Source organism: Crinia signifera, chromosome 3 (genome assembly GCF_055691185.1).
Source record: "Crinia signifera chromosome 3, ASM5569118v1, whole genome shotgun sequence".
NCBI lineage: Eukaryota > Metazoa > Chordata > Amphibia > Anura > Myobatrachidae > Crinia > Crinia signifera.
The window spans coordinates 139,421,625-139,434,955 of NC_139219.1; the positions used below are offsets into that span (position 1 = coordinate 139,421,625).

The 13,331-nt window shown below is 44.5% G+C and overlaps 1 protein-coding gene across 2 annotated transcripts in view; it reads right to left on the reverse strand.

The window, feature by feature from the left end:
- ARFGEF3 (ARFGEF family member 3) overlaps positions 1 to 13,331 on the reverse strand; it is a 164,073-nt gene that overhangs the window by 76,872 nt on the left and 73,870 nt on the right. For both annotated transcript variants that reach the window (XM_083176610.1, XM_083176608.1), the window contains exons 9-10: positions 3,016 to 3,120; positions 2,546 to 2,870 (exon numbers count right to left, since the gene is read on the reverse strand). In XM_083176610.1, coding sequence (XP_083032736.1) covers positions 2,546 to 2,870; positions 3,016 to 3,120 — 430 coding nt within the window. The remainder of the gene's footprint in view (positions 1 to 2,545; positions 2,871 to 3,015; positions 3,121 to 13,331) is intronic.

The window sequence follows — 13,331 nt, forward strand, 5'->3', positions numbered from 1 at the left end:
TCTGGCACCTGATCGACTGGGCAAGGACTGGGCTCCGGCGTCCATTTTAAAAAGTGAGACACCTTTCCCACACATGGGCTTTGTTAAAAACTCTGCAGGTTTTGAACGCCACACTGAACTATTGGCACTGGTAGCTGCCTTTTTGACAGACCCTGTATTAGTGCAGCCTTCTTAAATTATATCTTGCCCTTTCACATTGACTTTCATATTTATAATGGGCATCATGGTGTGTGGCACATGTATAATGGAGCATCACAGTGTGTGGCATATGTATAATGGGCATCACGGTGTGGCATATGCATAATGGAGCATCACGGTATGTGGCATATGCATAATGGGCATCACGGTGTGTGGCATATGTATAGTGGGCATCGCAGTGTGTGGCATATGTATAATGGCTGCAAATATTACCAAATTATTTATATTTCTTGAAGTGACACGCGACTCGAGGAAGGCTACACTTTTTTTACGATATTTGATACACCAAGCTGAAAAGGTTAGCCATCACTGACCTAGTTCATACACATGGGTGCCTGGTCCTATTATCAAAGTAAATGTGCACATAGCAGAGTGGCCACGAATAAATAGCACTCGGTGATGTGCTTTATGTGGTTCCCTCTATGGGGTATATTTTAAATGTTCATAAGTGGCAACACTCGTAGTATAGCGGGGAATCTCCCACTGCGGGCCCACACGTGGGAGACAACAATAAGGAGTAGCACCTACGGCTAAAAAGAACATTACTTTTTCTCTGCTTCTCTGTCTTCGTCCCGGCGCCCACAAATACAAGTTATTTCATATGGACTTATTTGCAATGGCAGGAGAAGGTTCGGCGACCATCAAATGATTTCTCCTGCAGCGCCAGCGAGGGAATATGTATGTATGTATGCATGGATGCAAGGAGAAACAGCGGCAGGTATTCGGCAGGGCGGCCTCTATAGCGCTTGGTAAGCTGCAATCGTTGCATCTTATCGAGCCAACCAGAATCCGGCTCTTAATTTCAACTGTTTTCAGATGGCCGCAAAGTACCAATTCTTGTTAGTATGCGCATGCACTGGACCCTTTATTGTGACTTAGAAACAGTGATTGACAGTCTGATGCCATTTGTGTGCAGGAATGGAGTGACAAAAAGCTTATTTTTACCCAAAATGGAGGCATCCTCTCCATACCCCTAGCACTGCCTGACCCGAACCCCTCCTTGCCCACCCAGCACTGCACCAGCTGCTATCTACCTTCACCTCCTCCATCCGCCCATCACTGACTGTCCCTAACCCCCTCCTTGCCCACCTAGGAGTGCCCCAGCTTCAATATACCCACATCCTCTATGTACCCACAGTACTGCCTGCCCCAACCCCCTTCTTGCCCACCCAGTACTGCCCCAGCTGTTATCTACCCTTATCCCCTCCCTACCCCCAGCACTGCCTGCCCCTATCCCTCTCCTTGCCCACCCAGTACTGCCCCAGCTGCTATTTACACTTGTGCATCCTTTCCATCCTATCTATGGTGCATGTATAGGTGGTCTGAAGCTATATGGGGAACTCAAAGGCATCATATGTGATGGGACCAAGATGAGTGCGGAAATATTTTTCCCTTCTTTTACAGAAATGTGTTATGCCTAAATAGTTGTTATCGGCTTTTGACACCCCATCCTGTAACTCCTGTATCGACTTTTTGCTTTTATGAAAAAGCTGAGCATAAGACGCAGCATTATTGTACTTGGCCTACATCACAATAACTCCATCCTGCTCCCCCATCTAGGCCTGCTGCAATCCTCTGCCCATTAGGCTGCAGAGGAGGACCCAGCTGCTGTAACCTGTACTACACAGGGCTGCACAGAGGTTACGCAGCAATTATGAATGAAACTGTCCAATGGTGGGGACAGCCCCGATAAGTCTGTGCGATCCAGCTCAGGGTGCCAATTGAAAATGTAAACATGCAAATTAACATTAAAAGGGTTAAGTTCAAGGATGTCATAGGGCATTGGCCCAATTTAAAAACTTTGGGCAAGATCTACAGTATCTATCAATATGTAAGTGCTACAGTATGTAGCAGTTTTAAATAATAAACTGCTTGTTGGGGTCTGGTTGCATATGCATTCATTTTGTAGGAGGAGGGTTGCTGATATAATGCTGTGCTGCTTACTACAGCAGGGAAGACAGAAATGGCACAAGCAGCCCATAAAGTACATCAGGTTATTCACATAGATAGTAGAATTACATACAGCAATGGAATCTATAAGCAGTTACACTGTATGGATTTTATAATGTGAACAACACATTCATGAACATTCTCAGTGTTCTATAAAAAACGATGAACAAGTTTAACCTTCAGCAACCCATTCATTTGTCTCTTAGAGAACAATAAAGGAGTTTAGGCTGTGAATAAATTGGGCAGATTACAGTGATTCATCTGCTATAAACATTAATTTATCATTTAAAAGTGAAAGCTTGAAATGCTTAGCAGCAGAAAATGCAAGATACAGTCAATTAAGAAACATATAATTGGCATGATGAAATGGACAGGAGTGATCGTGAACTGCACTGACCTCTTTCATGATTTTGATGGCTTCCACGCGATTCTGTGGTGGTGCGTACAGTAGAATACGGTGATAAATGGACTGCAAGACTGGCCTCATAGACTCAACAGAGCCCATTAATCTAACTAACTCTGCTGCAATATAATAGATGGTCCGGGCAACAGGGCCACTGAGAGCCGGTGCTGTAGATGAGCATGCCGATCCCCGCCCCTGATCCGCTACTCCAGCTGTGTGACAATCAGAATCAGCGCAAGCGTTACTATGGGCAGAGGTTACGGTTTTGTCATGGACTGGATTTCCAAGGATTACTACAAGGGCTGGACATAGCTGCTTCCTGCAAAGACAGGCCAATAACAAGTAAATGTAAACAAAAAGAAGAAGAAAAAAGATGCATCAATATATATGATGGTTCATGTTAAAATATTGTAGATTATATACAGGAGAAAGTTCCAGATTTGTATTGCCAAACTGTTACTTACCATATTAGGTCCATAAAGCCTTTGTGGTTATGCATTGTAGGGGACGAACTGTTCAACATTGACAGAATACACTCGAGGTACAGAAGCTGCAATGGATGGTTTTCACTGTGAAATAAGTATATGATTAGAAATTAACCTCTGTACTGAACATAGGGACATAGAGGTGGTTAAATAGATATATAGGTAAAAAGTTCTCTCATATAGCTTTAGATCCAATAAGAGCCTGAAATCTTTACATAATATTTGATTATTTTCATTAGCTGTTCTTTAATACGTTATAGTTTAGTTTTAGTTTAGTTGTAGCACAGTTTGCGCCTGCTGTTTATAGTGCTTTCAGCATTAGGAGCAAGCAGGGGTGACAGAACCTTTTCTGGTTGGTCAGTGCCAAAATAAAATGTATTTTTGGTGCCAATAGATAGAAAGATAAAACACAACCGGTGAAATGTAAAATAGGTCAGATTTCGCCATACATGCGGGGTGCCGGTCGACATGGTTTTGCCTTGTAAATAATTTTCACTTTAAAAAAAAAAGTCAGTGTATAGCCCGTTTTTGGGAACAAGTACAAGGGTTTTCAATGACATCTATTAAACCATCTCCTGCTGACAGCAGAATGGGGACTCTTGGGAATCTTTCCCCGTAACGTCCCAATTTTACCAGATAGTAAGAAAATGATGCTAACCATCTCAGCGGTGGCCCGTAAATGTATCCTCCACCAATGGATCCAAACGGAGCCCCCCCACAATTCAGCTGTTTAGGGTGAAACTTTTCCACATATTCCACATGGAATGGGTGGAAGCCTTTCTCCAGAAGGAAGAACGCACGATACAATTCTTTAAGATTTGGGAGGGCTTTATTGACTCTTTATCAACTGTGCTTAAGACACAAATATATAAATGTTTTAGTTTAACGCAATGGTATGAGACCCAAATTGTTTCAGGTAATCCACCAATTGCTCTTCAGGTTAGCTGACTCTAGAACTAATTGTATGTGGTTCTCCAGTCGCGTCCATCCAGAAAGACCTACAGACGAGTAGGTAACATGTCAAATACCTGTTAAAACCATATTCAACTGTTCTTTAGCTAAGTTGATTTTCAATACTTTTGTTCCCTGCTCTGTAGGACCATATTGTAAACTGTCAGTATTCATGTTATGCTCAATCCTCAATAAATATGTAATTAAAAGAAAGAAAAGTCAGTTTTCTGGTGGCATCCCACACCCGACCCTTTTACATTTCACCAAAAGCCATTATTTTGCAGTAGAAAGCGTCATCTCTCCGTTAATCGCTTGTTATTAAGTATACCCAAATACAAAAACCAGATGATGCTATACAAATTAATTATTAGGCACTAGCTGGAGTACCCGGAGTCGCAAGAGATTTTAAGGATGTTTGTTTACAAAAATCAATAAAACTATTAAATACACAGCATAGATCCTGAAGCTCTGGCAAAAGCATGAGCTGTGCGATTATGTTCCCCCCGTGCATTTCACTTTTCATCAGATTCTGCAGCACTGGCAACAGCATGAGCTGTGTGATCACGGTCCAGTCTTCTAAATATTTGTTCTTGAGATTCTACTGTCCAAGAAGATTGTTCATTTGCCCCTAACATTTTATTCCTTGTGAAATTGTTTTGGTTTCTACCACGTCTAGCTCTTTTCTTTGGTGGCATTTTATTATTTCAACTTTATGCGTACCAGAAAATAAAAATAATATATTAAGGAAGATAATATGTGAAATAAAAAATAAAATTGCACAACTGCTAACATTTTTAAAATAATTTCTGAAGTAATATTGGCAACAAAATTTCTTTACATACTCCCTCCGCGGGTAAAGTGTAATATTGATAATGCTGGCAAAAGCCTTCTTGTAAAATGTGGATTTGTATGGAAAGACAGAAGGACAAATTTTTGCTTTTATATATTAGATAGATAAGAGCAATAATATCCTATGATAAGGTCAGTCATCTTTATTGTGTCTACTGGTGTCTACTAGTCCTTTGCACTAGGATCCCCAAGGCGTAGAATTCTAGACGCTACCCAGAATGTTCCTATGAGTAACCTTTCCCACAAAAATCACCCAGAAAGAAAATAAGCCAAATGACTCAGTGCATGGAAACAGCACCAGAAAGCCCAAGCATTTCATCCATAGATGGACTTCCTCAGATGTAAGAAATCAAGAGTGACAAGAGTGACATGTAGTAGGATGGGATTTTGTGACTTTTGCGATTCTTGGGTAAAAAACGTATGTTTACCAAAAATTGCAAATGTAATACTGTAGTGTGCGAATTGTGATTTCAATTAGAACTACGAGACCCAGTGAGCACATTAAACCCTTCACTGGTACTTCCAAGAATTTTCGGGGCTGTGCTCCAGTGCCCAGACTGGCAAACCTAGAAAAATCTCAGGAGTACCAGGGTCCAGTGGCGTAACTATAAATTTTGCTCCCCCCTCCAGACTCCTCTCCAGCATGTTTCCCCAGCATGTGATGTGATGACTTCACAATCATAAGGGAGAAGCTGAAGCAGGAGAAAGTAGGAGAGACCAGCAGACACTGCTGCTTCCCTTGGCTCCGACACATCCCAGGCTGCCCTAGCATGCCCATCCGTCTGCCCATCCTGTACACAGTAGCCAATAGCTGGCTCTGTGTATAGTCAATTGAATCAGAGGGGGGATTTGTCGTCTCTGCCATGGCCCCACCCGCGCTACGGCTGACTCACCTTCAGTGGAGTGCTCAGTCAGTGCGCAGCGGCAGGCAGCAGCATGTCAGTATGTCGAGCAGTTGTCGGCGCCCACACAGACCCTGCTGCTGCTTGCTCCCCCAAGCGGCTGCTGGGGCTGCCTTATAGTAGTTACGCCACTGCCAGGGTCTACGCTACCTAGTGGCTGAGCAACATCGCTGAGCTGAGCTGAGCACTGAAATGAGGGCCACCCTGCCTCCTTCCCCCAGCTGTGTGCAGCGTGACCTTTTAACATCATGCCGCACACAGCCCGGTTGCCGTGGGTAGGGCCGGGCAGCGGCTGATGTAGTGCTGAGCGGCACTGCCCAACCCCAGGAGAGACGGTGGTGGTTTTTTTTGTTTTTTTAAGAGAGAAACCCCCCCCCCCCCAAAAAAAAAAACCTCACCCAGTGGGGAGCACCCCCCCCCCCCCCACCACTGAAGGGGTTAATGCTCCCCATGCTGGGTCTTGTAGTTCTCCTGTAAAAACCAATGTGATTTTATCTATTTTTTACACGCAACAACCCGTCATCCACCACCCTGGGATGCCAGGGACAGCAATGGACTTCAGCCCGTGGCTGTGGCATGACACCGCTGGCTGTTGGAGCCTGGTGCTGGTTCCAAAATACGGGGGACCCCCAGTTTTTTTGTCCCCATATTTATGGAACCAGGACCGGACCAAGTGCCTGGAGCTGGTTTTAGAAATACAGGGGACCCCTACACTTTTTGTCCCATGTATATTTTTGGCTCAGGAAGGGGGACCCCACACCGTTTTTAGTGTACATTTTGACCAAAAACTGCACATTACCATGTGTAGATAAAATATTGCACATTTCCGTTCGCATGCAATTCTGACGATCTATAGAAAAAAAAAATCGCACCCTATTACATTTGTGAATTATACCCTAAAATCGCACATTTCACATGTACAAATTTAAAACCTTCCCAAAAATCACACCCTATTACATTTCATGGCAAATGTTGTAATTGGTGTACTGAAATCATTCACAGGTCACTCATAGCAATAAACCTAAGGAGGGAAAACTGGTTGGTTGCTCGATCGCACAATAATGGGAATTCACATCCAGCGGACACAAAAAAAAAATTGACTGGATTCAAGAAGAAATTTCAATAGTGGCAAAGTGCCGTCCAGACATGTCTGTCATTGGATTTGCAGAATAGGCATATGAAGGGCACTTCCCCACTATTCAAAATGGTACATGTGTAGTTTCACAGCGCCAGCATGGCACCGTGCATCTGAGTCCCCTTGCGGGGCTCGCTTCGCTCACCCATGCTGCGGGCTCGGTGGCTCGCCACGCTATCTAAAATCAACTCCATGCCAACGTGGATAGTGGGGGTATGAACTATCCATGTTGGGATGGAGTTAAGTTACTTTATTTTACATAGTTTGCCGAGCGTACAACCCGGAAGTAGCATGGCGCCATGAAACTACACAGGTACCTTCAAAACGACTACTTGAATCGGGTGTGGTTTAGGGTTCCGACAGTCGGGATCCCGACTAGCCGGACTCAGACAGCGAGGCAAGCGCAACAAAGCCCCTTGCAGGCTCGCTGCGCTCACCACCTATTCTATTCTCCCGTCGGGAACCCATGCGTCTGTATTTTAACAATCGGGATCCCGACTTTGGGTAAATGACTGTTGGTACCCCGTGATGAAAAATGTTGGAATAACATTTGAAACGATGGATCACCACCTTTGACTGCTGTATTTAACCACACTTAGGTCTACAGTCATTAGGTCGACCCCACTAGGTCGACTGGCAGGAAGGTCGACCTGACTTAAGCTCGACATGGGCCAAGGTCGACATGACTTAAGGTCGAATTTGCATAAAGGTCGACATGAGGAAGGTCGACTGGTCATAAGGTCGACATGGGTTTTTCACGTTTTTTTTACCCGAATGTCGACACAGTCGACATGGACACAGTTGGCAATGAGAATCGGACCCTCGCATCGCTCGCTTCGCTCGCAATGCTTTGGGCACGGTGCCTCACTTCGCTCGCCACAGCTTTAATAACTTCCTCCACGCCCTAGTGGATGGTAGGGCATGAAATACCCTGTCGGCACATGTCGGCTCAAAAACCAGTGAAAAACCCATGTCGACCTTATGACCAGTCGACCTTCCTCATGTCGACCTTTATGCAAATTCGACCTTAAATCATGTCGACCTTGGCCCATGTCGACCTTAAGTCAGGTCGACCTTCCTGCCAGTCGACCTAGTGGGGTCAACCTAATGACTGTAGACTAAAGGTCATTCTAATAGATGACAGCTTCCCCATATGTATATATATATATATATATATATATATATATATATATATATATATATATACATACACACAACTCCACTTCTGCCGGCACTCCGTTACAATGGTGGTGCAGCTTGCTTCAGGTGCCCGAATGTAATGCATATACCTCCAATCCTGATCACAGGAATAAACGGCACTCTGAAGACTTGGTAAATAATCAACATGTATTTTCAAAACATGGTAGGAGAACGTTTCGGGGTATGAGCCCCGTCCTCAGCTCCGACCTACAGCAAACAAACAGGGTACAATACATACATTTATAGTCACAAGTCGCTTTGCCTGGCCCAGGAGCCGCCGCACACGCCGTCTCACCCGCCGGAAGTCGTCATCACAGGCATCCGGCGTGACCAGCAAGCTGCGTTGCTAAGCAACCGCTAGCCTGCGTGTCACCACCAGGAAGCTCAGTGATACACATAACACGGCAAGGAGCACGAATGTGTGTGACCGCTAGCCCCAGGCCAGCCTGCAACTAAATACTACCGGGACACGGAAGAACGGCACCAGATCATACTTGCGAGTGTGGTGCGGGGTTTAAGAGGCTGTCACAAGAGAGAGTGTGACGCTCATCTCGATCTCACCTCTAATCCCGTTTCCATCTGGCTCACAGCGTTGAGTCTGGGCACTCTATCATCCGCACGTCCCTGTAGAAAAAATACAAAAAAGAAGGGATTACATACAAAAACATATATATCAAGTGTGAGGCAAAATGCCATAAGTACAGCGATAAGAGATATCACAGATAAAATAATGACAAGAACATAGATAAATATCATGGATAAATATAATTAGAGAGACTAAGATTAGACAGCTCACTTCTACATACTACATGAGACTGTTCCAGTTTAGTTTATCATTGAGTCCATCTGGCCTGATGGTACCCAATTTGAATATCCATTTGGATTCAAGGATCAATAATTTCTTAGCCCTGTCTCCACCCCTCATGGTTTCTTTAACATGATCAATAATAAAATATTGCAGAGAGGAAATAGGGTGATTTTTACTTTTGAAATGGCGTGCTACAGGGCGATCTATCAGCCTGCCTGAATTGGACAGACTGATGTCGGACCTGTGCAACGCCATTCGATCACGGAATGGGCGCGTGGTCTGTCCAATGTAGTAAAGACCACATGGACAGACAATCGCGTAAACCACAAAAGAGGATCTACATGTGAGGACAAATCTAATGTCAAATATTTTGTCAGAGTGGGGGTGCTTAAATTGTTTGCAAGATATCATGTGTTTGCAGGTTGCACATGAGAAACAACTATAGCATCCTGGAGGTTTAAAATACGTATTCACAGGTCTAGGGATCCCCATTGCAGTAATATCGGTCTTTACCAAACGGTCCCTGAGATTCGCTCCCCTTTTGAAAGCCGCCAATGGCCTAGTGGTCCGGAAGACTGGTAAATCCGGATCAGTTTTTACAATTGGCCATAATGCATTGGTAGCATGTCTAATTATGGGACTACTCACAGAGAATTCACTGGACCATGGTAACACAGCAGATGGGTTGCGTGACTTAGGGGTAAATAATTGAGCCCTAGGCATGTTCAGGACCTTGGCTTTCTGTGTTTCTAATGTGACACGATCATACCCTCTACATACAAATTTCTCAATAAGATCATTCAGCCGAGATTCGATGCGGGTGGCATCGCTCATAATACGTGAGACTCTCATCATCTGTGACAGCGGTAACCCGCGTTTCAGGGCTGGAGGGTGATGGCTTGAGGCCATCAAAAATGTATTACGATCCACATCTTTGAAAAAGACATCTGTGAGGATCCTGTTATCCTTGATGCTGACCGCAACGTCAAGGAAATGACAGCTTTCCGAGCTCACAGAAGCTGTATATTTGATAGTGGATGTCCCTGTATTAATCTCAGATAACAAATGAGAGAGCAATTCCTGACCACCCGTCCATAGAATGAAAATGTCATCTATGTAACGGGTGTACACTAGAAGATGACGGCTGATTTCTGGTCTATTGAGAAAAAGTGTCTCCTCTTGCCCGAACATGAACACATTCGCATATGACGGGGCCACAGCGGACCCCATAGCGCATCCTTGTAATTGGAGGTAATACGCTCCATCAAATAAAAAGAAATTGCGCTTGAGCGTAAGTTCCAATAAATGTAGAAATAGTTCATGCTCGAGCAAAGAGGAGTCAAGATGTTGACTGACAAACGAGTGCATTGCCTCTAGACCTCCCCCATGTGGGATGGAGGTGTAGAGGCTACACACATCAAGGCATACCAACAGAGTGCCGGTCGGCACCTCTGTGATATTACTGAGTAGTTGTAGAAAACTAGTGGTGTCCTTCAAAAAAGATCTCTTGAGAGGCAATAAAGGTTGTAACATTGCATCAAGCAACTGCGCCACAGGTTGATATAGTGAATTGCGCGCTGCAAAGATTGGTCGTCCTGGGGGGGCATTGGCATTTTTATGTATTTTAGGCAGCGAATATAACACTGGTACTAGTGGCCATTCGTTATATACCGCCTTAAATACTTTGGAAGAAATTTTACCATCTTTCACAGCTTGTGACAGTAAAGATTGTAATTCTCGCTGGTACATGGATGTAGGGTTGCTGTCCAATTTTTGATAGACCTGGGTGTCTGATAGCTGACTGTATAATTCTTTCCTGTAATCTGTCAAATTCTGGACGACGATCGCCCCGCCTTTGTCGGCGGGACGGATCACTATGTCGTCATATTTCGACAGACTACAGAGAGCCGCTGTTTCAGCATGGGACAAATTTTTATTAATTTTGGCTGGGGCAGCAACATATTTGGACACAGATGGTCTAACAAACGTCCAAAAGTTCTGATCGAGGCATTAGAAGATACAGGATCAAAGACTGATTTGGATGCTGTTTGCAGAAAGCCACTCAGTGGATCAGCTACGCCAGTATCAGGATGATGTTGAAAATGTTCCTTAAGACGTAACTTTCGCATCAATTTGTGCTGGTCTCTTTTCCAGAGGAATGGATCACGGCTATTAGTTGGTACAAATGAGAGGCCTTTGTTAAGGACTCGGATCTCATCGGAGGTCAGAGTCCGAGCAGATAGATTAATTATAGATGTTTCTTGATTCGCGGGGGGTTTCGCCGTATTTCTTTGATTTTGCTTGCCCCGGCGGGTGGGCGGCCTCGGCCTCTGCTGGCTGTTTCTGCTGTAGCCTGACCTAAAGGGCCACTCTGTGAACCAGTAGTATCATCAGAGTCTGATATGATGAAATCACTATCGTGATTGGCCACAGCAGCCTCACGTTGTGAGCGCCCTCTAGAGGTTCTCGGTTGCCATGGGCGACGTTTGTTATCAGCATTGCCTTGGCGTTGGTTTACTCCCGCTAGCCAACTGTAAACGCGATTTTCTTCATAGTCACCATTGACTGTGCGTTTTTTGTTGCGTTTAAATTTTAACAAGTCGGCTTTATAGGCTTCACATTGGGTTTCCAATTTCTCTAGCCAAGATGCATTAGCCTGATCATTTAGCATGATGTTATGTTCGGTAACAAAGGAGCTAATCTTGCTTTTGGTTAGCTGTAATTCGCGGCCTGATTCCTCGATCACAAGGACCATTAGATCAAGGGCACAATGATTTAAGATGCCCACCCATTTTCTAACGAAATCGGGGTTGTGACGCCCGATGGTGGGGGTATTTCTGACCCGAAAGCCCCTCGGGATTTTTTTAGCTCTAAAATATTCAGACAATGAAGTCCCATGCAGGAGAAAATCAGTCTCTCGTCGACGTAGACGGAATAATTGGTGGTATATTTCTTCAATTGACAATTGAAGAAATATACCACCACGAACATAACATCATGCTAAATGATCAGGCTAATGCATCTTGGCTAGAGAAATTGGAAACCCAATGTGAAGCCTATAAAGCCGACTTGTTAAAATTTAAACGCAACAAAAAACGCACAGTCGATGGTGACTATGAAGAAAATCGCGTTTACAGTTGGCTAGCAAGAGTAAACCAACGCTAAGGCAATGCTGATAACAAACGTCGCCCATGGCAACCGAGAACCTCTAGAGGGCGCTCACAACGTGAGGCTGCTGTGGCCAATCACGATAGTGATTTCATCATATCAGACTCTGATGATACTACTGGTTCACAGAGTGGCCCTTTAGGTCAGGCTACAGTAGAAACAGCCAGCAGAGGCCGAGGCCGCCCACCCGCCGGGGCAAGCAAAATCAAAGAAATACGGCGAAACCCCCCGCGAATCAAGAAACATCTATAATTAATCTATCTGCTCGGACTCTGACCTCCGATGAGATCCGAGTCCTTAACAAAGGCCTCTCATTTGTACCAACTAATAGCCATGATCCATTCCTCTGGAAAAGAGACCAGCACAAATTGATGCGAAAGTTACGTCTTAAGGAACATTTTCTACATCATCCTGATACTGGCGTAGCTGATCCACTGAGTGGCTTTCTGCAAACAGCATCCAAATCAGTCTTTGATCCTGTATCTTCTAATGCCTCGATCAGAACTTTTGGACGTTTGTTAGACCAATCTGTGTCCAAATATGTTGCTGCCCCAGCCAAAATTAATAAAAATTTGTCCCATGCTGAAACAGCGGCTCTCTGTAGTCTGTCGAAATATGACGACATAGTGATCCGTCCCGCCGACAAAGGCGGGGCGATCGTCGTCCAGAATTTGACAGATTACAGGAAAGAATTATACAGTCAGCTATCAGACACCCAGGTCTATCAAAAATTGGACAGCAACCCTACATCCATGTACCAGCGAGAATTACAATCTTTACTGTCCACAAGCTGTGAAAGATGGTAAAATTTCTTCCAAAGTATTTAAGGCGGTATATAACGAATGGCCACTAGTACCAGTGTTATATTCGCTGCCTAAAATACATAAAAATGCCAATGCCCCCCCAGGACGACCAATCATTGCAGCGCGCAATTCACTATATCAACCTGTGGCGCAGTTGCTTGATGCAATGTTACAACCTTTATTGCCTCTCAAGAGATCTTTTTTGAAGGACACCACTAGTTTTCTACAACTACTCAGTAATATCACAGAGGTGCCGACCGGCACTCTGTTGGTATGCCTTGATGTGTGTAGCCTCTACACCTCCATCCCACATGGGGGAGGTCTAGAGGCAATGCACTCGTTTGTCAGTCAACATCTTGACTCCTCTTTGCTCGAGCATGAACTATTTCTACATTTATTGGAACTTACGCTCAAGCGCAATTTCTTTTTATTTGATGGAGCGTATTACCTCCAATTACAAGGATGCGCTATGGGGTCCG